The 27,127-nt window shown below is 41.6% G+C and overlaps 12 protein-coding genes across 15 annotated transcripts; 9 read left to right on the plus strand and 3 right to left on the minus strand.

Annotated features, from left to right (window-relative positions):
* Positions 1-54: 54 nt before the first annotated feature.
* On the plus strand, positions 55-1,641 carry LOC108026364 (uncharacterized). Its single transcript, XM_017097281.3, has 4 exons — positions 55-303; positions 356-849; positions 911-1,277; positions 1,337-1,641. Exons 1-4 carry the CDS (start codon positions 129-131, stop codon positions 1,531-1,533), a joined length of 1,233 nt encoding a protein of 410 aa, XP_016952770.1. The 5' UTR covers positions 55-128; the 3' UTR covers positions 1,534-1,641.
* A 343-nt stretch (positions 1,642-1,984) lies between these two features.
* Positions 1,985-3,618, plus strand: LOC108026365 (uncharacterized). Its single transcript, XM_017097282.3, has 4 exons — positions 1,985-2,226; positions 2,279-2,772; positions 2,839-3,205; positions 3,276-3,618. Exons 1-4 carry the CDS (start codon positions 2,052-2,054, stop codon positions 3,467-3,469), a joined length of 1,230 nt encoding a protein of 409 aa, XP_016952771.1. The 5' UTR covers positions 1,985-2,051; the 3' UTR covers positions 3,470-3,618.
* Positions 3,619-4,919: 1,301 nt separating this feature from the next.
* On the plus strand, positions 4,920-6,479 carry LOC108025998 (uncharacterized). The gene is made up of 4 exons (XM_017096688.3): positions 4,920-5,151; positions 5,207-5,691; positions 5,753-6,119; positions 6,176-6,479. The coding sequence occupies exons 1-4, from the start codon at positions 4,944-4,946 to the stop codon at positions 6,358-6,360; spliced, it is 1,245 nt and encodes a 414-aa protein (XP_016952177.1). The 5' UTR covers positions 4,920-4,943; the 3' UTR covers positions 6,361-6,479.
* Positions 6,480-7,050: 571 nt separating this feature from the next.
* LOC108026469 (uncharacterized) lies at positions 7,051-8,995 on the plus strand. The gene is made up of 4 exons (XM_017097412.3): positions 7,051-7,299; positions 7,368-7,852; positions 7,915-8,281; positions 8,339-8,995. The coding sequence occupies exons 1-4, from the start codon at positions 7,092-7,094 to the stop codon at positions 8,521-8,523; spliced, it is 1,245 nt and encodes a 414-aa protein (XP_016952901.1). The 5' UTR covers positions 7,051-7,091; the 3' UTR covers positions 8,524-8,995.
* Positions 8,996-9,372: 377 nt separating this feature from the next.
* Positions 9,373-11,098, plus strand: LOC108026002 (uncharacterized). Its single transcript, XM_017096692.3, has 4 exons — positions 9,373-9,584; positions 9,646-10,136; positions 10,204-10,576; positions 10,637-11,098. The coding sequence occupies exons 1-4, from the start codon at positions 9,395-9,397 to the stop codon at positions 10,828-10,830; spliced, it is 1,248 nt and encodes a 415-aa protein (XP_016952181.1). The 5' UTR covers positions 9,373-9,394; the 3' UTR covers positions 10,831-11,098.
* Positions 11,099-12,212: 1,114 nt separating this feature from the next.
* On the plus strand, positions 12,213-14,979 carry LOC108026455 (uncharacterized). 3 transcript variants are annotated; one of them, XM_017097395.2, is made up of 6 exons: positions 12,213-12,279; positions 13,384-13,601; positions 13,661-14,151; positions 14,217-14,399; positions 14,463-14,646; positions 14,703-14,979. In XM_017097395.2, exons 2-6 carry the CDS (start codon positions 13,391-13,393, stop codon positions 14,888-14,890), a joined length of 1,257 nt encoding a protein of 418 aa, XP_016952884.1. In that variant the 5' UTR covers positions 12,213-12,279; positions 13,384-13,390; the 3' UTR covers positions 14,891-14,979. The 3 variants fall into 3 exon arrangements, with proteins under 3 accessions (XP_016952884.1, XP_016952885.1, XP_050744844.1); XM_017097396.3 differs by lacking the exon at positions 12,213-12,279 and adding an exon at positions 12,381-12,514; XM_050888887.1 differs by lacking the exon at positions 12,213-12,279 and adding an exon at positions 13,107-13,122.
* Positions 14,980-15,029: 50 nt separating this feature from the next.
* On the plus strand, positions 15,030-16,521 carry LOC108026456 (uncharacterized). The gene is made up of 3 exons (XM_017097397.2): positions 15,030-15,977; positions 16,050-16,233; positions 16,290-16,521. Exons 1-3 carry the CDS (start codon positions 15,132-15,134, stop codon positions 16,460-16,462), a joined length of 1,203 nt encoding a protein of 400 aa, XP_016952886.1. The 5' UTR covers positions 15,030-15,131; the 3' UTR covers positions 16,463-16,521.
* A 1,328-nt stretch (positions 16,522-17,849) lies between these two features.
* On the plus strand, positions 17,850-18,248 carry LOC122817801 (uncharacterized; the record flags this gene model as incomplete). The annotated part of the gene is made up of 1 exon (XM_044091101.2): positions 17,850-18,248. A coding segment is annotated over one exon (399 nt), but the record flags the coding sequence as incomplete, so codon positions are not given.
* A 626-nt stretch (positions 18,249-18,874) lies between these two features.
* Positions 18,875-20,969, plus strand: LOC108026461 (uncharacterized). Its single transcript, XM_017097401.3, has 4 exons — positions 18,875-18,975; positions 19,468-19,694; positions 19,762-20,628; positions 20,689-20,969. Exons 2-4 carry the CDS (start codon positions 19,481-19,483, stop codon positions 20,883-20,885), a joined length of 1,278 nt encoding a protein of 425 aa, XP_016952890.1. The 5' UTR covers positions 18,875-18,975; positions 19,468-19,480; the 3' UTR covers positions 20,886-20,969.
* Positions 20,970-21,693: 724 nt separating this feature from the next.
* Positions 21,694-23,274, minus strand: LOC108026021 (uncharacterized). Its single transcript, XM_017096713.3, has 3 exons — positions 22,670-23,274; positions 22,026-22,551; positions 21,694-21,961 (listed from the first exon to the last, which is right to left on the minus strand). The coding sequence occupies exons 1-3, from the start codon at positions 23,222-23,224 to the stop codon at positions 21,780-21,782; spliced, it is 1,263 nt and encodes a 420-aa protein (XP_016952202.1). The 5' UTR covers positions 23,225-23,274; the 3' UTR covers positions 21,694-21,779.
* A 230-nt stretch (positions 23,275-23,504) lies between these two features.
* LOC108026443 (uncharacterized) lies at positions 23,505-25,103 on the minus strand. The gene is made up of 3 exons (XM_017097380.3): positions 24,436-25,103; positions 23,862-24,375; positions 23,505-23,812 (listed from the first exon to the last, which is right to left on the minus strand). The coding sequence occupies exons 1-3, from the start codon at positions 24,940-24,942 to the stop codon at positions 23,655-23,657; spliced, it is 1,179 nt and encodes a 392-aa protein (XP_016952869.1). The 5' UTR covers positions 24,943-25,103; the 3' UTR covers positions 23,505-23,654.
* Positions 25,104-25,320: 217 nt separating this feature from the next.
* On the minus strand, positions 25,321-26,912 carry LOC108026441 (uncharacterized). 2 transcript variants are annotated; one of them, XM_017097378.2, is made up of 4 exons: positions 26,806-26,912; positions 26,197-26,749; positions 25,612-26,137; positions 25,321-25,556 (listed from the first exon to the last, which is right to left on the minus strand). In XM_017097378.2, exons 2-4 carry the CDS (start codon positions 26,737-26,739, stop codon positions 25,372-25,374), a joined length of 1,254 nt encoding a protein of 417 aa, XP_016952867.1. In that variant the 5' UTR covers positions 26,740-26,749; positions 26,806-26,912; the 3' UTR covers positions 25,321-25,371. The 2 variants fall into 2 exon arrangements, with proteins under 2 accessions (XP_016952867.1, XP_016952868.1); XM_017097379.3 differs by lacking the exon at positions 26,806-26,912 and having other exon boundaries at positions 26,197-26,793.
* Positions 26,913-27,127: the final 215 nt, after the last annotated feature.

Raw genomic sequence — 27,127 nt, forward strand, 5'->3', positions numbered from 1 at the left:
CCAATTATAAAAGCTTCCCAACTGATATAAAACTTCTGATCCTCCCTGTCAGACCTCATTCAAGTCTTTCCAATACAACTAGGCGTATGTTCTACGCTCTATAGAAGAGCAAATACCGATTATCTATTATGGCGGCCAGCAAAATACCCGATTGGATAACTGCGGAACTGTTCGAAGATGTGCTCAAGGCCAACGTGGAGGGCTTCTCGAAAGTCAAGAGCTTCAAGGCGGACATGGGATCTGCGGCAGGTGAAAACTATGCCACCATTATGCTGCGGATTGGCATCGAAGTTGAGCTGCAGGGTAAGTCAGTGGGGTTGAAGTGCGAGGAAAATGGCTGACTTCCATCCCCCAGATGGCAAGACGAGATCGGTTTCATACATGGTAAAGCTGCCACATCAGCTGGATGTCTGCAAGGAAATGATGAAGCACACCAATATCTTTGAAATCGAGCGCACCGTGTATACTGAGGTTGTCGCCGAGATGGAGGAACTTTACAAAGCGGCGGCTGTGGAGGTTTCTTTTGGAGCCAAGATCTATGATCTCAAAAATGCCAAGAGCGAATACTTAGCGCTGGAGGATCTGTGCATAAGGGGTTTTAAAAACGCCAATCGTCTCGAGGGACTCGATCAAGCGCACACGGAGAGGGTTCTCCGGAAGTTGGCCCAATGGCACGCGGCGACCGCCTTGAGAGTGGCCACCAAGGGACAGTACCCAGAAATAGTTCTAAGGGGATTTTTCAAGGAGGAAATCAAGGCGTTGATGAACGAAATGATGAATGCTATGGGGCAGGTGTTCCTCAAATGCTGTGCCACCTACGAAGGCAATGAGGCGTACATAGACAAAGTGGTAAGGTTTAACCATAATTTTAATAAAAGTGAGTTTGACAGCATTTTGTCATTAAAAATAGAAAGCTTTAAAGCCAGTGGTAATAGACGAGGTCTTCAAATTGGGTGAAGTAGATCCCACGGATTTCAATGTTCTGAGCCACGGCGATTTCTGGTCAAATAACATTATGTTCCAGTACGATGAGTTTGGAAAAATCAAGGAGGTCTTTTTGGTGGACTATCAGGGGTCGAAGTACGGATCTGTGGCCCAGGATCTACTTAACTTCCTGATTTCGTCCACCAAGCTGGAAGATAAGTTGAGCAAATTTGACTACTACATAAAGGTGTACCATGATAATCTGGCGATGCATCTGAGAATACTAAAATATCCCAAGCCACTGCCCAGCCTACGAGACATTCACAAGGTTTTATTGAAAAATGGACTTTTCGGTGGGTATATCCTTGAACTGCTGTTAAGAGAAAATTTAATAATATAAAATATTTTGCAGGCTTTTTCGTGGCCACAGGGGTGATGGCAACAGTTCTTGTAGATCCAACGGAAAGCGCCTGTTTTGAGAACTTTATAGGCGACTCTCCCGAGGGAGTGGACTTCCAGATGCAAATGTACAATAATCCCCGCTACCGGAAACACATTCAGGTTATCCTGCCCTGGTTGCTTAATCGCGGAGCTTTGGACATAGATTAGGCAATTACCTCCACTCATATTGTGATAGACAATTCCGCTTGAAAGTATTAAACTACCTAAAATAAAATTATTATATCCTTGCAGAGGTTATAATGATTTCAGTCAGAAGCGATAAAAACGAGTTATTTTAATCCAAAGAGTAATGAAATTTTGGGTGCAATGTCACTTCGCCTTACCTCTCTTATTCACCTAATGATGGGTCATAAACAACTCCAATTCTAAGGTCAATGACGCAAAACATCAAAAGCTACATTTATTCATATATACCTAAAAATGTGTTATTTACAATTTTGATCAAGTCACGAAATAAACTAGAGAATTAGTTAAAGTGGAATTGGAAAAGCTTGCTCGGGAAAACAGAGAAAAAGCCCACTTGTTCTACGGACCCAATTATAAAAGCTTGCCAACTGATATAAAACAAGTGATCCTCACCGACTGGCCTCAGTCCACTCATTCCGGCACAACTAGGCGTATACGTGTTCTACACTTTGCAGCAGAGCGAATACCGATTATCTATTATGGCGGCCAGCAAAATACCCGATTGGATAACTGCGGAACTGTTCGAAGATGTGCTCAAGGCCAACGTGGAGGGCTTCTCGAAAGTCAAGAGCTTCAAGGCGGACATGGGATCTGCGGCAGGTGAAAACTATGCCACCATTATGCTGCGAATTAGCATCGAAGTTGAGCTGCAGGGTAAGTCAGTGGGGTTGAAGTGCGAGGAAAATGGCTGACTTGCATCCCCCAGATGGCAAGACGAAACCGGTTTCCTTCATGGTAAAACTGCCCCACCAATTCGAGGTGTACCAGGAGATGATGAAGCGAACGAACATCTTCGACACAGAGCGCACAATGTACAACGAGGTTGTTCCTGAGTTGTCTGCTCTGTACAAGGCAGTGGGCGTGGATATCACTTTTGGCGCCAAGAGCTACGACATCAAGAACGCCAAGACCGACTACGTGGCGTTGGAGGATCTGGGGGTAAAGGGGTTTAAGAACGCCAACCGACTGGAGGGTCTCGATCAAACGCACACGGAGAGGGTGCTCCAAAAGTTGGCCCAATGGCATGCTGCGTCAGCGGTGCGAGTGGCCACCAAAGGACCCTATCCTGACCACCTCCTGCACGGATTCTACAGGGAAGAAAACCGTTCGATGATGAGCGAAATGATGAAAGGAATGGGACCGAATTTTGTCAAAAGCTGTGTCACATACGAAGGTTATGAAGTCTTTATTGACAAAGTAGTAAGTAGTGAATACTTGAAATGCCCAATAGACGTCGTAATTCTTTATTTTTTCCTGTTGTACTAGAAAGCCCTGCAGCCTGTTTTCATCGATAAGATTTTTGAGTTTGCGAAGGTGGATCCCACAGAATTTAATGTTCTGAACCATGGCGATTCCTGGTCGAATAATATTATGTTCCAATATGATGCGTTTGGAAAAATTAAGGAGGTGTATTTGGTCGACTATCAAATTCCCAAATACGGAACTGTGGCCCAGGACCTTCTGTACTTCCTGCTCTCGTCTACAAAGTTGGAGGATAAGCTCACGAAATTCGATTACTATATTAAAGTTTACCATGACTACCTGGTGGAACACCTGAAGATTCTGAAGTACTCAAAGCCCATTCCCAGCCTTAGAGATATTCATTTGGCCCTTTTTAAATACGGGTTCTTCGGTAAGTACTGGCGGGGCTTAGTTGCTTCAACTTAACATTGAAATTGTGAAATATCTGTCCTTTCCATTAGGCTACTCCGTGGCCACTAGCGTGATGGCTGCCGTTCTTCTGGATCCGACGGACTCTGCCAGCTTTGAGAACTTTATGGGCGAAACCGAAGCGGGAGTGGACTTCCAGATGCAGCTCTACAACAGTCCTCGTTACCGCAAACATATGCAAGCGATCATGCCCTGGCTACTCAATCGTGGCGCATTGGATATCTAAATCACCCTACTAAATAAATTTCCATTTTCACAATGAACATTCCAAATTGAATCACAATAATGTGCATTCTCATGATAGTGTTATCTTTATTTATGTGCGATAATGGCAAGGAGTATTAATAAACGTAAAGTTTTGTGCTATAAACGAAATCAATCACTTAGCAAAAGTCACCATGATAAAATGTACTTTTAGTAGGAAAGCGGTTATGATAACGACTTAAGGGGTGGGCAACAGTGGCATAAAAATAAACTGGACATGCAAGCGACCCACCAAAGTATTTTGAACATTGTTAACACAAAAAGTGACTAAACGTTGAGTAGATAGTGATAGAACCCGAGAACCATATAAGGTCATAGCGAACAGCGTAGCAAAACAAAACCAGGGAAACATAGCTTGTATCTTTCAGTTCTCTCAATGAATCTCAAAGCCTTGTCAATTGAAAAAGCTCAAAAAAAGAGAGAGCCCAGTACGAGTGCACTTAAGGCCCAGGCATTGTATTTAATACCATTTGAACCGGTTGAGCAAAAATTTAAATAAAATTATATAAAAATTAAAGCATATTTTTTTTTTATTATTTTTTCTTCAATTTTAATGTACAGATACTATTCTATTTATTTTATTTTTTATTTTTATTTTTTTATTTCCTCAGCATAGGCCAATGGCGTGATGTGGGCAGTTCTTCTGGATCGTAACTAAGTATACACCTCCAGACCAAAAATGTATAATACGTAAAACAATACCTTCAATTGTTAAACCGAAATTTGCCTCATATTTTTCTTAAATACAAACCTGAGCCATTAAAGAAGAGCGAAGTTTTTTGGGTATGGGCATATGCCTTATATGGGCATAAACAAATAACCGAAGCAAAACAAAACAAAACGAAAGACGACCACAAGCAAACTTGATTTCTTCCCCTTCTCAAGTTTTTTTGGTTTTGCTCTTATAAAGAAAGCTTAGAGATTAGAAATCTGAAGAAACTTAGATAAGTAGAAAAGGTCATAAATCGTATACCATATAAGGTAGGAAGCGAAAAGGGTATAAAAACAAATCCGAAAATAAAGCTTCTGAGCGTATCTTCATTAGTTGTCTGTCAAAAAAGGTAATCACAATTAGAGACCTCAACTCTTGTGACAGTTATCCAACAATTTTACTACCAATTGTGTACACAAACAAATAAAATATTTTAAAATAGTATCTTAGGAAAATTACATAATAAAATAAGTTATAAAAATGTTCAGCAAGCTAGTTATATTGTTTTTTAGAAAACTGCCTTGTCAACTAATATTGGGTTCAAAGGTGTGAATAAGTGCTTGTCACACAGCACACAGGACTAAGGGAACAATTAAAAGTGTCTGTGGGGATCTAGATAATTGTTATCTCTCCCAAGGCGGATCTAAATCAACTGTATTTAAATGAAGACAACCGTAGAGCAAGTTCTCAGTGAGTGAGATCAAGTCCAGTAGATCATCCGAAAATGCCGCCGCAGACGAAGGACGAGGATGTTTGCCAGAGAGAAGTCCCGATTCCGGACTGGGTTAAGCCGGAAGCATTTGAGGATCTACTCAAAAGTAAGGTGAAGGATTACAAGGAAACTAAAGCCCTGAGAGCCAAAGCAGGAGTCGCTGCTGGCGAGAACTATGCCACCATAATGCTCAGAGTAGAACTGGATGTTGAGACGAAAGGTTAGTAAATTTATTCCTGCAGTTTCATAAGCTATCAAACTAATAATTTTCTTAGATGAATCCAAAATAACAAAGGCATTCATGTTGAAAACACCACACAAGACTGAAGCTTATCGCAAACTTCTCGATAATACTAACATCTTTGATGTGGAGCGTGGAATGTATATGGAAGTGGTTCCTGAACTAGAGCAACTTTACCGAGATGTAGGCTTGGAGGTTAAATTTGGGGCAGAGGCCTACGAGATAAAAGCCAGGGATTACTATGTCCTGCTGGAGGACCTAAGTCCTCGAGGTTTCAGAAATTCTGATCGCCTCCAAGGTTTGGACCAAGTTCATACTGAGAATGTTCTAAGGAAATTTGCCCAATGGCATGCTGCATCTGCAGTTCGCGTGGACCTCAAAGGACCTTACAACGAGAAATATACAGGAGGGGTTTTTAAATCGGAAGCCATTGTGGATGCCTTTTGCAATCGCAGTGCTAAAAACTTGATAAAACATATCGATCAGATCAAAGGGCATGAGGCTTACATCAAGGATTTGGTAAGTTACATTTGCTTTAATAGCTTTAGATCTGCTTTGATCTTCAGATCTTTTTCCACAGCACAGTGTCGCAGGAAAGTTATTTGATGTGGTAAACGATCTGAAGGAACCGAAAGCCGATGAATTCAACGCCCTGAACCATGGCGATGGTTGGTCCAATAACATTATGTTCCAGTACAACGAGAAAAACGAGATATTGAATACGTATTTCGTTGACCTGCAAATACCCAAATGGGGAACAGTAGCTCAGGATTTGTTCTACTTCCTGATTTCGTCAACAAGCCTGGACGTCAAAACCTCGAAGTTCGATTATTTCATTTGGTTCTACCACTCGGAATTGGTCAAGCATCTAAAACTTCTGAATTACTCAAAGACATTGCCTACCCTAAGGAGCATTCGCGATGCCCTTAACAAATACAGTGGATGGGGTAAGTGCTCGTATCTTAATTATACGATCATATTTTATTAATATCACCATATGCAGCCTTCATCTGCTCTGCTTGCGTAATGGGATTCGTCCTTCTAGATCCCACAGAAGAAGCAGACTTCGAAAAAATCATATCAGAGGATCATTCTGGCTTTACAAAGTCAGTTTACACCAATCCCAGATACGTCAGGCATTTGGAAGTCGTATTGCCATGGCTGCAGCACCAAGGCGCCCTAGAATAGGTTCCTAAAATATAATATAATTTGTGTTCAAGTAATCAAGAACTAATCATTTTCCAAACAAACAATACATTTCATAGCTTATTCAAAACGTAATAAAATAAAAATACGTAAAATAAAAATTTGTTTTTTTATAAAGAAAACAAAAATAAAATTATAATTAAAGAAAAATACATAATAATTTTGCGAAGCAAGTCCCTCAACGCCTATTTAAGCATTCAATCCTGTCCTGAGGGACAACATGCAGGTGGTTTTGAGTACAAATTTAATACTTAACTCTTTCTGCAATCAATATACTTTTAAGTATATATGGAGCTATCAGTTTAATCAAAAGATAAGATAAATGCATTTCGCACACTGCCTAGTAAATATCTTTTAGCAGACACCGTTTAATTGATACTTACGTGCCCTACTTTAACAAATATGTATCATTTTGTATTACATAATTTGTGTGCCCAGAATACTTTTTATATTCCTCAAACAGCGTTGTCATTGTGAGAATCTAATCTGTGGGGGGGATTGTATTTATAATTCCAGACGCACCTACCTCGTAGAGCTGTAATAGACGGCTTTGTCACTTTCGCACAAACTAATTTAAAACATTTTGTTGATTCTTAGGTAAGAGATAAGGTTTATCGTTCGCATTATCATTATTTCCTCCGACAGTATTTAAAAGATGCGCACAGTACTTCAGCTTCCAGTAAGTGCCCTGAAGTCACAGAGATCTGTTCGAAATGTCGCCTCAAACAAAGGACGATGATATTAGCCAGAGGGAGGTCGTCATTCCAGATTGGGTCAAGCCGGAGGTCTTCAAGGACCTTCTTAAAAAAAACGTCAAGGATTATAAGGAGACGAAGTGCATGAGAGCTAAAGCAGGAGTCGCTGCTGGCGAGAACTATGCAACTATAATGCTCAGAATCGAGCTGGATGTGGAGACAACGGGTTTGTATTTGTATTTATAATTATTAAAAATCCCTCCCTAAACAATAAACTATAAATAAATTCACTAGATAAGTCCCAAAAGACCAAGGCATTCATGCTAAAGACGCCTCATCAATCTGAGCAGTATCGTAAAATGATGGAAAAGACGGATATTTTTGATGTGGAACGTGGAATGTATTTGGAAGTGGTTCCCGAACTAGAACAGCTCTATCGCAATGTGGGTCTAGAGGTGAAGTTTGGAGCAGAGGCTTACGATATAGAAGCCAGTGATTATTATGTCCTTCTAGAGGACCTCCGCCCACGTGGTTTTAAAAATATCAATCGCCTTGAAGGTATGGACCAGGCCCATACAGAGAGTGTCCTGAAGAAATTTGCCCAATGGCACGCAGCTTCGGCTGTGAGAGTGGAAACAAAGGGTCCATACAAGGAGAAATACACCAAGGGTTTCCTTAAAAACGAGGAAATCGTAGATGCATTCTGTACCCGCAGCCTGAAAGTCTTTTTGGAAAACATCGAGCTGTTCAAAGATTACCAGACTTATCTGAAGGATTTGGTGAGTAAACTCATCTCACGATATCCATATCTCTGTTTCTTATCTTTTATCGTTCGCTGCAGCAAATTGCCTCTGCCAAGACATTGGAAATTGTGGAAAGCCTGAACAATCCAGAACCTGATGACTTCCAAGTGTTGAATCATGGAGATAGTTGGTCCAATAACATTATGTTCCAGTACAATGAGAGAAACGAAATACAGGACACTTATTTCGTCGATCTTCAAGTGCCCAAGTGGGGCTCAGTGGCTCAGGATTTGTACTACTTCCTGATGTCTTCTACAAGTTTAGATGTAAAAACATCAAAGTTTGATTACTTTATTTGGTTTTACCACTTGGAATTGGTTAAGCACCTTAAGCTTCTGAATTACTCAAAGGCACTACCTACTTTGAGAAGTATTTATGATGCTCTCAACAAATACAGTGGATGGGGTGAGTTTAAGTTTTTTTCGTATTTATTAAGATCTTTTATATAGGTAAATATTTCAGGATTCATCTGCGCCGCAACTGTAATGGCATATGTTTTGCTGGATCCCGTAGATGGAGCTGACTTTGAAAAAGTCCTTGGAGATGACGATTCCGGCTTTAAGAAATCGCTCTATGTAAATCCCAGATTTCAAAAACACATGGAAGTGCTATTGCCATGGCTTCAACATCGTGGGGCTATGGAGTAAAAGTTCTGAACACTCACTTTAGAAACTTGTGATACTATAACTTTGCACTTAGCTTACAAGCGACAATATATATTTTATTCTTTTTGTAAAGATAGGCACTCATGTGGCTCATTAATAGATAAGATATACGTTTGTAGGCAATTTTTTAAACTACCTTACAAGGACGTAATAAATAAATAATTATTTATAATATATATATAATTATACTTTTTAAAAAGAATATAATTATAATTAAAAAAATAATAAAAAGATAATAATCTAGTCCTTAGTTTTTAAATTAAATCAAGTTAGTAAGGTTTATACATCATTTACTCATCTATATTTTCATCACTTAAGCCCAAATATGGATTTTCATATACATAGAATTTCCCCGCGTTTGTTTTGGCCTGTACTATAATTTTTAAAAATAATATCAAATTTATAAAAATAATAAAAAGAGAATAATAAACTAGTCCTTAGTTTTTAAATTAAATCAAGTTAGTAAGGTTTATACATTATTTACTCTATCGTATCCCTACCTAAATTTCATTATTTGGTTGTAGTTTTCATCATTAATTTGTTTTCTAATATATGACAGAAAGCACTTAAGCCCAAATATGGATTTTCATATACATAGAATTCCCCCGCGTTTGCTTGGTTCTGTACATATGTGCGTATACGAACGTATCTCTCGGAACTTGGGGAACGAGTGGCTTGGAGAACTCTCTTTTTGGCCGGCCCTCTCTGTTTTGTTTGCCTCAAGCTTTTGAGCTTTTCGATCGGCCTTTGTTTTTGAACACATTACTGAACAAAGAGATAGGGGAAAAGGTTTGAGTTGGCTCTCTCATATTTAAACACCACCGGCCGGCAAACAAAACACATTTTGTTCAAAATGTCGGAGGAGACAGCAACGGTTCCATTGCCCACCTGGCTGAAGGCCGAGCTATTCGAGAAATTACTTAAGGAACGTTTTGGCGACAGGTATGTGGGAATCAAGAGCTTCAAGCCGGAGGCCGGTCTCAAGCCGGGTGAAAATTACTCCACCATTATGCTACGCCTCCGCTTCGAAGTGGAACTGAGTGGTAAGTGTGAGTCATCGGCATGGCAAACAATGGGAAGTAACATCGAAGATTTCGTCATCAGATCACACCACCGAAAATGTGAGCTACATGCTGAAGACGCCGCACGACTTTGAGATGTACCGCGAGATCCTGAAGAAGAACAACATGTTCGTGGTGGAGCGGGATGTCTTCCTGCAAGTGATTCCCGAGCTGGAGCAGATGTACAAGGACGCCGGCTTGGAGGTGCAGTTTGGGGCCAAGGCCTACGAAATCGATGCCCCCGACGAGTACGTCCTACTGCAGGACCTCCAACCCTTTGGGTTCAAGAACGTCGATCGCCTGGAGGGTCTGGACATGGCCCACACCAAGGGTGTGCTAAAGAAGATGGCCCAGTGGCACGCGGCCTCGGCCAACAGGCTCCATCTGAAGGGTCCTTACACCCAGAACTACTTGCAACCCACCTATGCGGATAGCATGAAGGATAACATCGAGCAGGTGGCCGAGACTTTGGGAAAGTACCTACTCAAGTGCCTGCCTCTTTACGAGGGCTACGAGGAGTACAGCGAGGCGGTGGTAGGTAACATCGTCGAAATTTATGATACATCTTGCTAAAATTCTATTATTTCCTGGGCTTGTGCAGCACAAGATCCATCCGAAAATAGTGGATCTGATGTTTGCCATGAACACGCCCGATCCGCAGGACTTCAATGCCCTGAACCACGGAGATTGCTGGACGAACAACATTATGTTTAGGTATGAGGGAGAGTCCCCCGAACCGGCCGAGACCTATTTCGTGGACCTGCAGCTGCCAAAGGTGACCTGCGTGGCCCACGATCTGATGTACTTCCTACTGGGCTCGACGAAATTCGAAATTCAGTTGAGTCAGTTCGATTACTGTATCAAGTACTACCACGATCAGCTGGTCGAGCACTTGCGATTGCTGAAGTACCCCGAGGCCAAGACCCCCTCGTTGCGATTCCTACACACTCAGCTGTTGAAATATGGCCGAGTTGGTAAGGCGAAAAGCTCTCTCTGAAAAGCTGCCGGTAATCACAATTTATTTTCAATCGCAGGCTACCACACTGTCCTAATGCTCTGCCCACCTGTGCTGCTCGACCGAACTGACGACGCCAACTTGACCGATTTCGTCACCGACTCGGACACTGGCGATGGTCTCAAGATGGCCATGTACTCCAATGCCCGCTACAAGAAGCATGTCAGCGCCATTCTGACCTGGCTCAACAATCGAGGGGCCCTTCAGATCTAACTGATTTCGTTTAATAGCCGACAGATGCATTGAAGTATTACGTTCTGGTGAAGGGGCTTCGCTTACGTAACAACTGGAGAACCAATCTAAAGTGATTATTTAAGCTTTCTGAATACAGTAAATAATTGGGAAACCAATTTAAAATAATGATATTTTCCAACAACAATCAAGCAGACTATGCCGCATTTAAAAAAAAACTGACATGACAGCTATAAAATTAAAAAGTGTTTTTCTATAATTAAGTAAATAAAATTTTAAAAACAAAAAACCTCCATTTTTGACCCCAAAAATAATCAGTATTTTGGGCGAAACAAGAAAAGTAATGGGCCAAAAGTGGAATGTCATATTTTGTTCAACGCGGAATAATCGGCATTCCCACCTAAAAATTTTATTTCTGATCGATTTTTGGAAAAAAAACGATGCTACCCCTTATAAAAAAGTCAAAATTTTGAGAAATTTTTTACTTTTAAAAATCAGCAAGAAAATTACTGCGATTAACTGTCTAGATTGTAAGCTGTCCAAAACAGTGTGTCTCTTAAGTTTCGGACCATTTTTGACCATGTTACATCAAAAAAGGTGAAAGAAAAAAATCAATTGTTGGACAAAAAACAAAAGTGTATATTTTTCACCCAAAAATAATCAGTATTTTGGGCGAAACAAGAAAAGTAATGGGCCAAAAGTGGAATGTCATATCTTGTTCAACGCGGAATAAAATTCCTAAACGATTGGCATTCCCACCTAAAAATTTTATTTTTGATCGATTTTTGCAAAAAAAAACGATGCTACCCCTTGTAAAAGGGTGAACTTTCTGCTTTTTGCTTCATTTTTAACCCAAACAAAAGTCATAAAAGGAAGTTAATAACATGCCCATTAAAGGTCAATCACATTGAATCGAAAAGCCCAATTGAGCCACGTTTACCACTATATTTAGTAGTACTACTTATTATTCTAATAATAAGTTATTAAGTGAGTGGCGCTTGTGCGGAAATCACAGGGGTATACGTCTATATCTGTCTACCCGTCACATGTCACGCCCGCAAACAGCCATTAATGAGGAATCACGAAATAATTAGAGCGAATGGCGAGCCCAAAGAGGAACATGTTGGCCGATAAAGAGTCGAATCAGAAGTGGAAACAAGAAACAGTTTCGTTATCAATCAAACAATTGACGGCGTTTGCCTCCATATCACATATCGCTTGCCCCTCGCCCTGGCACACTATCGCGCTCCCGCTCTCGCCACCGGCGATTGCCACTCTTTTTGCCGGTTTTGGCGAACTGAATTACAAAATAAACTTCTATCGAATGCATGCGATAAGGAATTTCTTCGCCCATAGCCAAATCGGGGCAATAACGCTGCTCCCGACCATCGCGACGCGTATTTCCCACTCGACAGTTGGCCGGGCTGCAGTCGATCTATCAGAACGCTCGTTTACCTATTAAGGAAGAAGGTTGGCTACCGATCTGTTCTTTCCCGATTCCACGAATCCAATCTCCCAGTTTTGACCATCAAAAGTGAAGAGCGCTATAAAACCATAGCTCAGATTGGGCCAACCTCTAGTTTACCAACTAGTATCATAGTGAAAAGGTCGTTTTATAGTGAAATTCGTCGCACCTATATTAGTGAATAAATCATATTTTAAGTGACGTTTTCGTATCCTAAAGCTCATATTCGATCCTGTTCAGGTAGGATGTTCCAACCCGTGTGTCGTAATGCAATTGAACTCCCGGCAGGTGTTTCACCACCTGACATGTGACCTGATTTATGATTTTTGTTCATTGAATAGCGATAATTCTGATAATTGCCTAATCAACGAAAGCCTCAGGAAGGTGCGCTAATTAACGCCATTCGTATGTGCCCAATTCGTTAAATCACGTATTTCGAATTGTATTGATGATGATTTGCCTGAATTTATCTGCACAAATAACATATTTCTATGGAATGGGTAGTAGTTGAAGCTAACAGGGCTTGCTAACCAAACAGAAAACCCTAGATTATCAAGAACTGCTCCAATTATCTTTAAGTATATTAGTAAGCACTTTAAAAGGGCTTTAGTAGTTCTGTTTACCAACTATATTCAATTGTTTGTGCTCCCTTATGTATGTTTACTAACAACGACTTCTATTCAGAAAATGCCATAGAAAATATATTCGACTTGATGGTTCTTCAGATCTATAGAAACATTTTTATTGCAGCAATTAGAGTACTTGAACGTTCTGCTAATAATTCGCCGACCCATTAGACCCCTTCTTCAAGATAAAGTTCCTGGCTTCAAATGATGCAATTCCTCCAAGTACGCAGTTTTTTTTAAGTACGTTTATGGGATGGGATGGGCCAAAAGCAGAGCAGCACTGTGTTATTCAAATATTCCGCGCCTTCGTCAAAGCAGTGCAGTGGCGCCACCTATGTTTGACAATGGTCTCACAATCGTTATGTATACGACCTGTTGGCCGTGTTAGCCTGTTAGCCGCGTTTCATCGTTGCTATCAGTTTGTCGTTTTTGTTGACCAAACATCTTAAGTGCGAGAAAATAAATGACTATCCCTTATGGTAGATACAACATGACTGAGGCTCCTAAAACTAATGGAACCCTTGAGGTGCCAGCCGAAAACCTGCCAAAATGGCTGCCAAACATCACCCTGGAGAAGGCGGTTCAGGCTCAGATCGGGGACTTCGAGAAGATCATATCGATTACTCCCCAGAAAGGCAGCAGCGAGGGCGAGAACTATTCATCCCAGTTCCTGCGCCTGCTGGTGGAAGTGGAACTGTTAGGTGAGTTAAGATCATGCTAAATTTCACTTGATAATATATCTGATGCTTCTCCTCGGCAGATCACAGTACCAAGAGCCTTTCCTTTGTTCTGAAGGCGCAGCATAACAACGAAGTGATGGCCGCCATACTGGCCAGGTTGAAGCTCTTCCATAAGGAGGAGCTGATGTACCACAGCATTCTGCCCAAGTTCGAGAAGCTCTACGCGGATGCCGGCAAGCCGATTCAGTTTGCTCCCCAGGCCTTCAAGGTGGATCGTGACCTTGGAGTGGACTACATTCTGCTGGAGGATCTGCACCGCAAGAACTTCAAGAACGCCAATCGCCTGACCGGCCTGGATCTGGTTCACATGCAGAAGGTGCTCGAGAAACTGGCCGCCTTCCATGCGGCCTCCGCCTGCTATGTGGAGCACCATGGACTCTTTGGGGAGGAGTTCACGGTGGGCGTGTTCAGTGAGGCCAACCGCCAGCTGCTGCAGGAGTTCAATGCCTCCGGTGCCTTTTTGGCCCAGCTCAAGAAGTGGAAGAATGCCGAGAAAATATACGAGAAGTTGGTGGGTATCCTTCGATGGGAAATCTAAGAAGAGTGCCGAATACATTCTCTATATACTTGTGGCAGGCTGATAGCGACGACTATTTGGTAGATCGCCTGCTGCAGGATCAACAGTACAACGCTAGGGAGTTCAATGTGCTCAACCACGGAGATTGCTGGGCCAATAACATTATGTTCCAGCACGATGCCTTTGGAACCATTAAGGAGACCCTGTTCGTGGACTTTCAAGTGGGAAAGTACGGAAGCCCAGTAAGGCATAGTTATTTATTATTAACAACATTTTTATTAATATCTTAAATTTCCCCCTTATAGGCCAATGATCTGTACTACCTGATCTTGTCTTCGGCTGCCCCCGAACTGAAGACCGCCAAGTTCGACTACTTGGTGCGCTACTATTTCGATAATCTGGTCGAGAATCTGAAGCTGCTGCAGTACCACCGACCACTGCCCAAGTTGAAGAACCTGCATGCAGCCCTTTTCCGCAATGGATTGGCTGGTGAGTATTAATACCTCCCCATTATCATATCATATCCATAATTCCTCCTCCCACAGCCTATATGGTGGTTTCCAAGGTGCTGCCCGTCGTCATGCTGGACAAGACCAACAACGCCAATCTGGAGAGCTACATCAGCGACGAGTCCAAAATGAAGAACGCCATGTTCACCAACCCGAAATACGTCCAGGTGATGACGGAGGTGCTGCCATGGTTGGACAACCGCGGCTTGCTCGACTGGAAGTGATTATCCAAAATGATATAATAATGTCTTTTTAATGGCATCATATAAATTGCCTTTAAAGGTTAATAAAACACTAATTATATTTGAAATAACTGTTGACTGCCGATTAAATTCTATATTTGTTTGTCATGCCAATTATATAAATAACTTTAATTTCAGCAGCTTCCTCTAGAAATTTCACTCAATAGTTATTGTTTGTTACCTACATAAATTCTGGGGTGAAAATTGTACAAGTGTTAAGCCGATGAAAGTGCCGAAGATTCCCGATTGGGTTTCCAGCCTGTCCCTGAACCAGGCGGTCCAGTCCATCTTGGGGGAGGAACACCATAATCTGACGGTTATTCCAAGCGTCCACCTCATCCAGTTTCGCAACTGCACGGTCCTTCTTCCCATCCGGGTGAAGGTCCAGTTGCCGGACTTCACGGTCAGGAAGTTATCCTTTGTGCTGAAAGCCACACATGGCAGCGACTTTCAAGCCAGGTTAATGAGTCAGCTGAAGCTGTTCCTCCGGGAACACCAGGTCTACCACAATGTCCTGCCCAAGCTGGAGCGGCTCTACAGGGAGGTGGGCAAGGAGATATCCTTTGGCCCGAGGGCTTTTAAGCTGGACCACAACATCGGTGTTCAGTACATCCTCATGGAGGATCTCAAGTCCCAGGGTTACAGAAATGTGGAGCGGCAAGAAGGATTCAATGGAGAGTGCCTGAAGCAAGTGCTCAAGAAACTGGCCCAACTCCATGCAGCCTCAGTCGTATATGTCGAAAAGCATGGAGCTTTCAGTAATCTTCTAGCCAAAGGAGTCTATACCAAGGCCAATCGATCCGTTCTACGGGAGCTAAACGATCCGGAAATATTTCTTTCGCAGTTGCGACGATGGCGCATGGGCGACCATTTCCACAAGCGGTTCGTGGAGAAGGAGCAGGACCTCGTCGACAGGTTATTGGAGCTCCACGAGCCCGATCCCAATCAGTTCAATGTCCTTAATCACTGCGACTGCTGGGTGAACAATGTGATGTTCAAGCCAGGAGACGTCGGTCATGTGCAAGACGCCGCCCTGCTCGACTTCCAGGTGGTCAAATATGGATCTCCGGTGGGTATATTTCCAATCTATTGTATTTCATTCAACTTGTTTTTCTTAAATTATAATAAATGCCATTTTCAGTCCATCGATCTGTACTACACCATCCTCTCATCAGCCGAGAAGGACATTAAGTTGCTTCAGTTCGATGACATGGTCCAGTATTACTTCTACCATTTGCTGGATAACCTCAAAGTTTTGAACTTTCAAGGCACTTTGCCGCAGCTACACGATCTTCGCGAAGCTCTTAATAGAAACGGCCTGGCAGGTGGGTACTTAGAAGCCTATTAAATAGAATTAATCTTATCAATGGGCTGATTTCAGCCTATGTGGTGGTTACTCGCGCTCTGCCCATTGCGATGATGAATCAGTTTGAGGACGAGGTCAACGAACGATACGCCTCCAAAATGAAGTGTGCCATGTTCACCAACCGAAAATACATTCAGGCGATGAAGGAAATCTTGCCCTGGATGGAGGAGCGATTGCTGCTCAATTAGGACTAAATTAATGGATGATATATTCGAAACTACAATAAAATTAATTAACTTGTACCTTACATTTCTCTGGGTTAAAGTCATAAACTTAATATAACCCATCTTATCAATACTGTTTGGACTGATTTCTATTTAAAAGCCAGTCATGGCGCTGCGCTCTTTTAGACATTTTTTTGAATGTTCCGCATTGTTTTACGTTTTCTATTGATAACCACATAATCGCTGACGACCAACTAACTTTAATTGAGCCCCAATCTAAATTGATGATATTTATTATTAGGCCACCACGAGCACTAGCAAACAACCATGGCACACTCCCCAAACTTGGACGAGCCTCAATTATTCCGATTCGGGATGACGGGGCTGGTTCAATTAACATTTCCCAGTTGTACGTCATAGTATGAGTAAAAAGATGTAAATGTGTTTTGGAATATGGGAAGTGACAATGAACAGCTCTAGGCGGAATTTTAATTAATTTGTTGGACAACAATTGCCTACTGCCATGTCAACATCAGTTTTTTACACATTTAGACACAGAACAATGAGCAAAATTATAAGTGGTTCAACAAATAATATTAATTTAACCGGTTGTTCCTACTGGTAGTACTTCTAAGCAGCTGAATGAACCTCACTTCATTTTCGTATACACTCAGAGAAAGAACTGTTTTTAGAGTTCGTGATTTCACTATTTTCGATCACAATAGTGATCCAGCATCGATTCAAGATGGAGTTTTTTCTGATTTAACATCGAACGGAACTCAATTTCGAAAAGAATCATTCTTTGATTCAACATGAAATCGATCTTGATTACGAGAAGAGTCGTGCTTGATTTTCTCAAATCGATTCAAATTGCAGCATTTTTAAACTATTTTTTATACTTTAGGCAGGAACTAAAACAAATTAACATATTATTATTATTGTTAATTCCCAGCCACCCAGCCAAAGCTTACTTCGATAAACACCGAGATTCTCAAGAGAGGAGCTCGGTCTTTCTCCTCTTACACTCACTTTTTAAGTATTCCCCTCTTTAACAACCGCAAAATCGAGATTGCTTGAGCTCGGAATACTAAAAACAACATCGTTTTAGTCTTTTACCGAGAAGAAAAGTGAAAAGCCAAAACACTAAAGACTATAAAGAGATAGCATAGACTAAATATAATCTATATAGATCTGTTGTATAAAGGTATATGACCCGTACGTTCTACATCGAAACTCTAGTAACCTTAGTGAGTTATAGATGGTACCCAAGGTCCCATCTCGTACATTCTGAAAACGGGTCTGGATATCAACAAGGGGGGAGCGATGGTGAATCAGATGGGCATGTACCCAAGGAGAAGGAAATGTACAAGGACATTATTCCGCAATTCGTGAAGCGTTACAAGGACGCTGGAGTGGAGGAGTGGAGGAGACGCCAGAGACCCTCGTCTTCGAGGATCTTAGCAGGCAGAATTTCGGGAATTTCGATCGCCTCAAGGGCTACGACTTACCGCACATTCGCCGGATGCTTCGCAAATTGGCCGAACTTCATGCTGCCTCAGCATTTTATCGCGAATTGAGTGGGCCGTATGACGAAAAGTTCTACAAGACTGTGTTTCGGGAGGAAAGCAGAACGATGCTTACCAAACTTAAGGAGATGCGAGACCCTGGCTACTTCGAGGTAATGCTTGAATGGGGCATCCCAGATGTTGAAAAATACATCAAGAAATTTCCAACATGGACAAAATCCTGGCACCCGGCCCCGAATCTGATGCAATCCGCTACAAGACCTATACAAATCCGTACTACGTGAAGGCTATGCAGCAACTTCTTCCCTTCTTCGATAGAAAGGGTCTCTTAGACTTCGAATAGAGTTCTTGATGTCGTTGTAGTAAATATAAAGTACTTTAATTTAAAATGTATGAATTGATTCAATCCAATCTTAATCTAATATTCATTAGTTACTAGTAGTAAATGGTTACTATTCTGGTAGATGCTATGCTCGTACACATTTCTAAGAACTTTGTGCAAAGAAACCGTGTTGAAGGCATGGTGAAATGCGACAAACCTTTCTGAAAAAATATCCAAAGTCAAAGTTCTTGCAGATTATGAATGGGCAAGCCATTTATTGAACTGGAACGTATGTGCGATAATGTGTATATGCGATAAGACAAGTGGAGAAAGGTTTACTTGCTTAGAAATGCCTACGAAAACCAAAACGTAACTTACACAAGCCTTCGCTCGGGTCAACGATGATATCCAGAGACATCGGAAACGATTACATGCTTGTATTATTACCTTTGTTTTACATCCCATATGGGTCCGCCTAGACCGAAACCAGTTTGCGCTATCAGTTAGGCCCAAACACATAGACGTAGACACACAAACCGCAACACTTTGCTACCCGGGGTCTACTAGTATAAAAGTTTGGGATTCGCACGGAGAGTTCAGTATTTGTTTGTCGTTAGAAATCGTCGGACACAGCCGCAGTGTTTTCTCCGAGCGGGAATTTAAATTCAATCTAGAAATCCACAAAGTCGGTCAGTAATAAATAACAATTGTTGCAAATTTGATGGGCGGCTCGGAGACAATTATTTAATGCGGAAATAAACTTTCTCGGTCGCAAGTCTACGAATATGTATTGTCTTCTAGCTGAAAATCAATTTAAAACAAGTTTCCGTCCTTAAAAAAATAATACAAATAAAATATTAAATTAATAACCGCTAGTTCTTTAAAGTTTTATATCAGCGTTGCTTAACAAATAAAATAAAATAAATAAATGAAAAATTGCATCCGTTGAATATATTATCTGAGCGAGAAAGAACCGAAAAGAAAGAAAGTTGTTCCCTGTTATATTTTCCAGTTTGTTCAACAATACACCTGTTGAATTTTAAAGATTTTCACGTTATACGGTGCTTTCTCTGCCGTTCTAATTAAGATGAATGGGTGTATAATAAAAATGTTTAATTACTTTGATCTTGAACCGCTGATCGTTGCCGCCGAGAGTAAACTAATTGATTTCCCGATTACAGCATCTGCACCAAAATGTCGCCGAACAGCAACTCTGAGAAACCAGTCAATCCCAACGAGCACCTGCACATTCCAAAATGGGTGAACGAGGACTATTTCCTGCCGATTCTCCAGAAGGATGTGGAAGCCTTCGACAAGATTGTGAACTTCACGCCCATTGCGGCCACCGCACCAGGGGAGAACTATACCTCCATTATGATCCGGGTCATTGTGGATATATTGCTAAAGGGTTAGTAAATAAATTGGATCTTCCTTTTTAGGTGGAATTAAATATTAATATTGTTTTTTATTTTCAGATGGCAGTGAGCAGAAAATCTCTTATATTCTAAAAACCATGTTGGAGGCGGACAGCGGAGCAGATGTGATCAATGGCATGGGTCTGTTCCCCAAGGAGAGGAAAATGTACGAGGTGCACATCCCGCAGTTCGTGAAGCTCTACAAGGAGGCGGGCCTGGAAATTGAGTTGGCACCCAAGTGCCTTCACGTCGAGGCCACCGCGGAATTGATTACCCTGGTCTTCGAGGACCTGAGCCGGCAGCATTTCAAAAATTGCGATCGTCTAAAGGGATTTGACCTGCCGCACATGCGCCAAGTGCTCCGGAAATTGGCCGAGCTGCACGCCGCCTCTGTGGTGGCCAAAGAGTTAAATGGACCCTATGATCCCCTGTTCTTCATATCCATGTACAACGAGCAGAGTCGAGATCTCTTTGAGGCTCTGGGAGAGATGCGACAGGCAGCCTTCCTCAAGGCGATGCGGCAGTGGGACCTCGAGGATGTCGAAAAATACATTGCCCAAATGTGGAGCCCCCTGGAAGTGTTCGAAGAAGCCATGCAAATCAACAAGGTCGATGAGAACGAATTTAATGTGCTGAACCACGGCGACTGCTGGTCCAACAATATCATGTTTAATTACAAGGACAACGGTGAGATCGACAGAACCATTTTCGTGGACCTGCAGATAGGCAAGTGGGGCAGTCCTGCCCAGGACCTCTGGTACCTGATCACAACCTCTGCCTCGCTGGATATCAAGATCAAGGAGTTCGATCACTTTATTCAGATCTATCACGAGCGTTTGTCGGAATGCCTTAAACTCCTGAACTACTCCAAGCCGATTCCCACTCTCAGGGATCTGCACATTATGATGCTGAAGTACGGATTCTGGGGTTGGTTTTTCAAACTGGATATCTATTTCAAAGGTTAATAATTGCTTTATTTTGTTATAGGACCCCTGACGGCCATGGGTGTGATGGTGGCGACACTTTTTCCCACTGACAAGGACGCTAACATGAAGATGCTGATGGCCCCAGGACCCGAGGCCGATGCCATGCGTTACAAGACCTTTATCAATCCCTACTATGCCAAAGCCATGAAGGTGCTTTTGCCGTTCTTCGAGAACAAGGGACTTTTGAAGTCGGCTTAGGTTTAAGTACACCATTGTACATGTTTTGTGATATCGTATATCATAAGAGGCACCAATAAATAGCAAATTTTATTTAATTTAAAACTGCATTTTCTACTTTACACAATGAAATAGCTTGCTTGGACCTTGGACAGTAACAATTCGCTCTCACAAGCGTAGAAAACAATCATCGTGACTGGCTAAAAGTGGATACGCGTGCGATGAGCTTGGTGTGGGGCTTTTTTATTGCGCCCAAAGAGAAAACGATTTCAACCCACAGTTCAGATAGTTCTTCAAATTCAAAAACTAGTGACGTATGTGTCAAAAGCAATACGCAGTTGTTAGTCAACGTTATCACCATAGTAGTTATCAATCAATTAACGCAAATTGACACTGTCAAAGCGATAACCATTTATTGGAGTTATTTTTGACAATCTTTAAAATGTTAACCGGAATATTCGTAGCGCCCACAGATATTAGATTCATTTCTTTTGATGTGTTCTACCTCAAAACCGCACTAGTTTTCCACACCCCATAGATAGATAGATACTTTAATTCCCTTTTATCTATAAGCCGCCCATTTAATCAGTCGGAAACATTCCATAAACTAAGTGCACTCCATGCAGATGGCATTGAGCGAAATATGACTGGGGACTGCGTCATAATGGGGTTTTAATTGCCTGCGGCAGTCAGTCTACATATATAATTAGGAACACGCAAAAAATTCTCATACACTAGGCTTCCAGATGAGCGACCTAGAGAGACGCAAATTAGCGATTCAAATGAGGTTCAAATTTAAATGGTTTTTGTTGTAAAAACGCGCTGAACATTGTTTTCTATATTATTTATTAACAACGCTCAAAAACTGGTATGAAAATACTGATTTAATATATACAAACCAATAGAAATACATTTTCAATCTCGGAGTAAGCCAAACAAATCAAGTCGGGCCAGCAGTCTTTTCACATCTTTAATATAGCCTGTGGAAAAGGAGCACTGCCTTCGTTTCTCTTCATTCTGAAGCAGATCGCCAAACTCCACGGACTTATCCTTCATTGCCCACATCAAAGGCAAGAAGGTGCTTATAAGGAAGAAATCTAAAGGGATCGTACAAAAGAACAGTCAGAAAATGATATTAATTAAATAAAATATGGAACTCACGATAGTATTTAGGCTGATGCAGGCGTTCCCAGAGAACCGATTGGGTGGGCATTTCACCCTTGTAGCCGATTCTCTTTAGAACATCCTCTAGTACGAAAAAGTAATAGTCGATAAAATCATCCCAGTGCTTAAAGCGGTGCTCTGGCTCGAAGAGCATGTAAATCGAATAAACCAGATCGAATGTCAGGGGGAAAAGATTCGAGATCTGAAAGTCCAGTAACATGCAGTCTTCGAAGCAGTTAGGATCCCTATACTTGATCATTATGTTTCGGAGGTGTAGATCTCCGTGGCAAAGTACCCTGTACTGGTCTACTTTTGGGTTGTTCCTGGCTTCATTCCACTCTGTCAAAAGTCGTTCCATAAAATCTCCCTTGATGCTTTCAAAGTAAGGTTTGTATTTATTTAGCTCCGGCTCTTTACTTAAAAGCTCCACGAAAAAATCCATTCCAGTTTTCATAAAAGGCTCAGTCAATACATGGGGCATCTCAAAAAGTCCGTGTGTATATGGTGCTAAGAAGTCTGGTTGCTATAAATTAATAATAATCTTAGTCTTAACCAGTAAAAAATTAATATATGGAAAATGTGACTCTAGAAACTCCTTCGGAATAAATTTAGAGATTATGTTAATCCTTTTTTAAGCTTACCTCGTGCTGAACTTTTATGCTGACTGCATGCCACTTGGCCAGTTTGAATAACACCCGATCAATCTCGTCATTGGTGGCTTCCCGGTCCCTCAGCACAAAGTAGCCCTTCTCCACGAGATCCTCAAAGATCAGCACCTGATGTGGCGCCAGGCTGTGGTATATACAATTAACGTACAGCTTGGTGCTATCGCCGGCCTGGCGAAGAATCCTCTCGAATTCGGGCAGTACCTTTGTGTACATGCCCAGCTCCGTTTCGAATATCGGCGATCCCCCTATCAACTCCTTCTTGTGACCCTCCTCCTCTGGCATCGTTTTAACGATCAGCGACTTCTCGAACTCCCCCTTCGCGTTGGTATACTTGACCTTTGCCCGGAACATGATGCTGGCATAGTGATCGCCCTTGGCACTCGCCGGGGACAAGGTCAAGTCAATTACCTTGAGCTCGGGTTCTTCTTCATGGGATCCCAGAGCATCAGCTATGAACTCCGAGTTCAGCCACGCAGGTGGCACCAATTCGTCATCGTTGAACTGGCTGTTATCGGGGTTCCCGGACATCTTGTTTACGTACTTCTATATCGATTTCCGAAAGAGAGCGAACTGAACAAAACTCGATTTGGCCTCTGCTTAAATTAAATTTCAGAGATAATTTCGCTTCAGAATGCAATTGTGTGGAACTTTAGAAAGCTTTTACCCTCAGATAGAGAAGAGCTTTTCGTTTTGTATTGAAATACTTTCTCTCATAAAAAAGTGCTTTTGGGAGCGCTTGCTTTATCAACCCACTGGTCTTACATACCTTAACACATACCTAGCTCCCACAGCAAAAGTAGATTCAATCTTTAATAGTAGTTTGGGTATATTGTTTACTCGTTTCTTTGGGTACACACATTTGAAAATATAACATTTAGTAAACAACATCAATATTGTCTGATCTTGGATAAATATTTGAAAAATATTGTTTTTTAGTATTTTTTTTAGAACGAATTCCCTACAGATCCTCAAAATATCCTGACCTTTTGAATCGGGCCAACATTATTTTACATTCTTCAATAAATTCCTCCAATTTTGTATCAGATCCTTCGTTGGACGCGTTATCAAGGCTGAGACCAGTCGTCATTGGCAAGTAGGTGCTTAGAAATAGAAATTCTGGAAAGAGAGTACTTGTTTCATAAAACCACCTCAAAAGCAAACTCACCATATTCTTTAAGGCGCTTGAGTTCGGCCCAGAACGCGAGAGGAGTGGGCATTGTGCCCTGGTAGCCAATCTTTCTGAGGGTCTCTAGGAGGACGGAGAAGTAGTAGTTGAGTAATGTCTCAAATTTCCCTGTGCGCTGATCTCGATCCATTAACATGTAAATGGAATACATCAAGTCCACGGCCATGGGAGCCACGTAGCATCCCTGGTAATCCACCAGTATAGAGTCCTCAAGGCAACCTGTTTCCTTATTGTGTTTAAACATTACATTTCGGCTGTGGAAATCTCCATGGCAGAGAACGTAGTATCCCGGCTGGGGATTCGTCTGATACTCCTTCATGACCTCCCGCAATCTTTCTATAAAGCTAAGTCCAATCTTCTCAAAATACGGCTGGTATTGTTTCAGCTCAGGAATGCGTCCTAAAAACTCGGTGAAAGGGCCAATTCCGAAGCTCATATAGGGAATGTCAACGAGACAAATTCCTTCCTTGAACTCCTTCAGGAACTCAGGTTGCTAATTAATTAAAAAGTACTAATAATTTCGCATGACTAGTTGTTATTTATATTAGTTTACCTCATTAATGAACTTCATGCTTAGTGCATGCATTTTGGCCAGCTTCGAATAGGCACTACAAATCTCCTCGTGCGACAGTTGACGATTTCTCACCATTGCATACCCCAGCTCCACAAGATCTTCAAAAATTACAATCTGCAGGGGCTCCAAACTGGAATATAAACATTCGGCATACAGCTTGGACGTCTCCTTGCTTTCACGTAATATTTTTCCGAATTCAGGCAGCACTTTCTTATACATGCCTATCTCAGTTTTAAACAAAGAAGAGGTGGCAAACATATCCGTAGCCGTTTTGATAATCAGTGACTTGGAAAAGGTTCCCTTTTGGGTTCTATACTCCACCTTGGCGCGGAACATAACGCTGGCGTAGCTATCACCTACAGAGCTTCCCGCGGAAAGATCCAAATTGGTGACCTGAAGCTCCGGGTTCTTTTGGTGATTACTCAGAACATTGGTTATAAACTGCACATTCAACCATTCTGGGATATTTAAACCATCTTCTGCCATTTTTTCTTTATAAGTGTTTTGAACTTCTGCAGTTGAGGCGTATATATTATATAGTATATATCTGCAAATAAGATTTGTTTTCAGTTTGTGTAAATATTGTGATTTTGCATTCGACTCTTTAGAAATGTGACGACCAAACGCTCGATGGGCACTAAAATCAATCTCTCTCTCTCTCTTGGCTTTTTCGTAATGTTTTGAGCTTTGAAGCTCTTTTATTTTTTCGTAGTAAAAAACATATGGGATTTGTTTACTATTATTTTAAGCTTTGTGATCATTTAAGTCTTTTAGTTGTTAAGAGGCTTGCTATCAGTACAACACCCCAAATCACTGATAATAATTTTACTTCGCCCTTCGATTTCAATATGTATGTAAACAGGGTAAGGCGTGAAAAAATTACATTTATTCTTTTTTAATTTTTAGATATTCCATTCACAAATCCTCAAAATACCCAGCCTTTTCAAATCTGGCCAGCATAACTTTGGTTTCTTCAACCACATCCTTTACTTGATAGCATTTCTTACGAGTCTCTTCGTTGTGCAGCAAATCAGCCAAATCCATGGCATGATTTCTAAGGCCAATCGACACCGGCAAGAATGTGCTCAGCAATAGGAACTCTGAAACCGAAATATTAATTAAAGATCCCTAGCTGTCTAACAGTTCCTAACTTACCATAATATCTGTGGCGCTTCATTTCCGCCCAGAACCCCTGAGGAGTGGGCATTGTACCCTGGTAGTTGATCTTTTTGAGAGTTTCCAGCAGGACGGAGAAGTAGTAGTTCAACAGAGTCTCCAGTTGTCCGCACCTCTGCTCCGTCCCCATCAGCATATAAATGGAGTACATCAGATCAACGGCCATGGGAACTACATTGCAGCCCTGGTAATCCAGCAGCATGCAGTCCTCGAAGTCTCCGGTTTCCCTATTGTGTTTGAACATCATATTCCGGCAGTGGTAATCCCCATGGCAGAGAACATTGTATCCTGGCACGGGATTCGTGCGATAATCTTTCATGACATCCTTCACTCGGTCCTTAAAGTGTAGGGCTATCTTTTCAAAATACGGCTGGTACTTTCTCAGTTCTGGAGTGCGACCCAATAAATCAATAAAGGGAGCCATCCCTGCGTTTATGATGGGGCTGTCCATCAGCCCAGGCATTTCACACATTCCGTATTTGAACTCCTCTAAGAACTCGGGTTGCTTCAATAAAAATAATTTATTTAAAAAATAAAATAAAGTGTTTAAAGATTTCGATTTACCTCGTAAATGAATTTCATGCTGATTGCATGGATTTTAGCCAACTTCGAGTAGGCGCTGCAAATTTCCTCCTGAGTGAGGAAGCGATTTCGCACCACTGCATATCCCATCTCGACGAGATCCTCAAATATTATAACCTGCCGCGGCTCCAGACTGTGGTAGATGCAGTCCACATACAGCTTGGATGTATCATTTACTTCCCGGAGAATCCTCTCGCACTCAGGCAGCACTTTGCTGTACATCCCAATCTCAGTTTTAAACAGAGGGGAATCGGCAAACATATCCTTCTTGATGCCTTCCTCCACGGGCATTGTTTTTATGATCAGCGACTTGAAGAAGGATCCCTTTTCGGTTTTGTAGTCCACCTTGGCACGGAACATAATGCTGGCATAGTGATCTCCCTTAGCACTGGCCGGTGTGAAGCTCAGATTGGTAACTTGTAGGTCCGATGCCTTTTCGTGGACTCTCAAGACGTCCTCTATAAACTGCACATTCAGCCATTCCGGCGGATTCAGCTCGTCTGCGTTAAAACTATCTTCAGCCATGTTGTTGCACCTAAGGTTATACTTTCAATACTGTTTTCTAATTGAGCATGGGGTGCCTATAAATACTTATGTTTGAGTTATGAACGCTCTCTGTGTAAATGTAACAATCGTTCAGCTTGGCGAAATAATTATCAGTATGATTTTGGCTCTTAAGATACCGAACTGGCAAATGCCAAATGGAAAACTGAATTCGATCGCTCTCTCTTGGCCTCTCAATTTTATTTAGAGCTTTCAAGCTTTTAGAATTTCACTAAAATAGAAGAATTGTTTAAAGCTCTGCTATCAATCTAGTCATTTGTTTTCAAAGTGGGTTAATTGCAAGATACTCTTAAGTCACGCTGACAAAATTTTGCCAAAAGCTTCACAATGTACATTTTATCCAGTAAGA

This window comes from Drosophila biarmipes, chromosome 3R (assembly GCF_025231255.1).
Source record: "Drosophila biarmipes strain raj3 chromosome 3R, RU_DBia_V1.1, whole genome shotgun sequence".
Taxonomy (NCBI): Eukaryota; Metazoa; Arthropoda; class Insecta; order Diptera; family Drosophilidae; genus Drosophila; species Drosophila biarmipes.

Excerpts from the sequence above, each read along its gene's own strand:
- LOC108026456 (XM_017097397.2), top strand. The coding sequence starts at position 15,132 with ATGAAAGTGCCGAAGATTCCCGATTGGGTTTCCAGCCTGTCCCTGAAC. Across the intron at positions 15,978-16,049 it reads TGGTCAAATATGGATCTCCG|TCCATCGATCTGTACTACAC; the intron begins GTGGGTATATTT and ends TGCCATTTTCAG. Across the intron at positions 16,234-16,289 it reads TAATAGAAACGGCCTGGCAG|CCTATGTGGTGGTTACTCGC; the intron begins GTGGGTACTTAG and ends GGCTGATTTCAG.
- LOC108026365 (XM_017097282.3), top strand. The coding sequence starts at position 2,052 with ATGGCGGCCAGCAAAATACCCGATTGGATAACTGCGGAACTGTTCGAA. Across the intron at positions 2,227-2,278 it reads CATCGAAGTTGAGCTGCAGG|ATGGCAAGACGAAACCGGTT; the intron begins GTAAGTCAGTGG and ends TGCATCCCCCAG. Across the intron at positions 2,773-2,838 it reads AAGTCTTTATTGACAAAGTA|AAAGCCCTGCAGCCTGTTTT; the intron begins GTAAGTAGTGAA and ends CTGTTGTACTAG.
- LOC108026441 (XM_017097378.2), bottom strand. The coding sequence starts at position 26,739 with ATGGCTGAAGATAGTTTTAACGCAGACGAGCTGAATCCGCCGGAATGG. Across the intron at positions 26,138-26,196 it reads GCATGAAATTCATTTACGAG|CAACCCGAGTTCTTAGAGGA; the intron begins GTAAATCGAAAT and ends TTTTTATTGAAG. Across the intron at positions 25,557-25,611 it reads GAAGCGCCACAGATATTATG|AGTTCCTATTGCTGAGCACA; the intron begins GTAAGTTAGGAA and ends TTTCGGTTTCAG.
- LOC108026364 (XM_017097281.3), top strand. The coding sequence starts at position 129 with ATGGCGGCCAGCAAAATACCCGATTGGATAACTGCGGAACTGTTCGAA. Across the intron at positions 304-355 it reads CATCGAAGTTGAGCTGCAGG|ATGGCAAGACGAGATCGGTT; the intron begins GTAAGTCAGTGG and ends TCCATCCCCCAG. Across the intron at positions 850-910 it reads AGGCGTACATAGACAAAGTG|AAAGCTTTAAAGCCAGTGGT; the intron begins GTAAGGTTTAAC and ends CATTAAAAATAG.
- LOC108026461 (XM_017097401.3), top strand. The coding sequence starts at position 19,481 with ATGTCGCCGAACAGCAACTCTGAGAAACCAGTCAATCCCAACGAGCAC. Across the intron at positions 19,695-19,761 it reads TGTGGATATATTGCTAAAGG|ATGGCAGTGAGCAGAAAATC; the intron begins GTTAGTAAATAA and ends TTTTATTTTCAG. Across the intron at positions 20,629-20,688 it reads GCTGAAGTACGGATTCTGGG|GACCCCTGACGGCCATGGGT; the intron begins GTTGGTTTTTCA and ends ATTTTGTTATAG.
- LOC108026469 (XM_017097412.3), top strand. The coding sequence starts at position 7,092 with ATGTCGCCTCAAACAAAGGACGATGATATTAGCCAGAGGGAGGTCGTC. Across the intron at positions 7,300-7,367 it reads GCTGGATGTGGAGACAACGG|ATAAGTCCCAAAAGACCAAG; the intron begins GTTTGTATTTGT and ends TAAATTCACTAG. Across the intron at positions 7,853-7,914 it reads AGACTTATCTGAAGGATTTG|CAAATTGCCTCTGCCAAGAC; the intron begins GTGAGTAAACTC and ends CGTTCGCTGCAG.
- LOC108026443 (XM_017097380.3), bottom strand. The coding sequence starts at position 24,942 with ATGGCAGAAGATGGTTTAAATATCCCAGAATGGTTGAATGTGCAGTTT. Across the intron at positions 24,376-24,435 it reads GCATGAAGTTCATTAATGAG|CAACCTGAGTTCCTGAAGGA; the intron begins GTAAACTAATAT and ends TTAATTAATTAG. Across the intron at positions 23,813-23,861 it reads CAAGCGCCTTAAAGAATATG|AATTTCTATTTCTAAGCACC; the intron begins GTGAGTTTGCTT and ends CTCTCTTTCCAG.
- LOC108026021 (XM_017096713.3), bottom strand. The coding sequence starts at position 23,224 with ATGTCCGGGAACCCCGATAACAGCCAGTTCAACGATGACGAATTGGTG. Across the intron at positions 22,552-22,669 it reads GCATAAAAGTTCAGCACGAG|CAACCAGACTTCTTAGCACC; the intron begins GTAAGCTTAAAA and ends ATTAATTTATAG. Across the intron at positions 21,962-22,025 it reads GCATCAGCCTAAATACTATC|ATTTCTTCCTTATAAGCACC; the intron begins GTGAGTTCCATA and ends CGATCCCTTTAG.
- LOC108025998 (XM_017096688.3), top strand. The coding sequence starts at position 4,944 with ATGCCGCCGCAGACGAAGGACGAGGATGTTTGCCAGAGAGAAGTCCCG. Across the intron at positions 5,152-5,206 it reads ACTGGATGTTGAGACGAAAG|ATGAATCCAAAATAACAAAG; the intron begins GTTAGTAAATTT and ends TAATTTTCTTAG. Across the intron at positions 5,692-5,752 it reads AGGCTTACATCAAGGATTTG|CACAGTGTCGCAGGAAAGTT; the intron begins GTAAGTTACATT and ends CTTTTTCCACAG.
- LOC108026455 (XM_017097395.2), top strand. The coding sequence starts at position 13,391 with ATGACTGAGGCTCCTAAAACTAATGGAACCCTTGAGGTGCCAGCCGAA. Across the intron at positions 13,602-13,660 it reads GGTGGAAGTGGAACTGTTAG|ATCACAGTACCAAGAGCCTT; the intron begins GTGAGTTAAGAT and ends TCTCCTCGGCAG. Across the intron at positions 14,647-14,702 it reads TTTCCGCAATGGATTGGCTG|CCTATATGGTGGTTTCCAAG; the intron begins GTGAGTATTAAT and ends CTCCTCCCACAG.
- LOC108026002 (XM_017096692.3), top strand. The coding sequence starts at position 9,395 with ATGTCGGAGGAGACAGCAACGGTTCCATTGCCCACCTGGCTGAAGGCC. Across the intron at positions 9,585-9,645 it reads CTTCGAAGTGGAACTGAGTG|ATCACACCACCGAAAATGTG; the intron begins GTAAGTGTGAGT and ends TTTCGTCATCAG. Across the intron at positions 10,577-10,636 it reads GTTGAAATATGGCCGAGTTG|GCTACCACACTGTCCTAATG; the intron begins GTAAGGCGAAAA and ends TTTCAATCGCAG.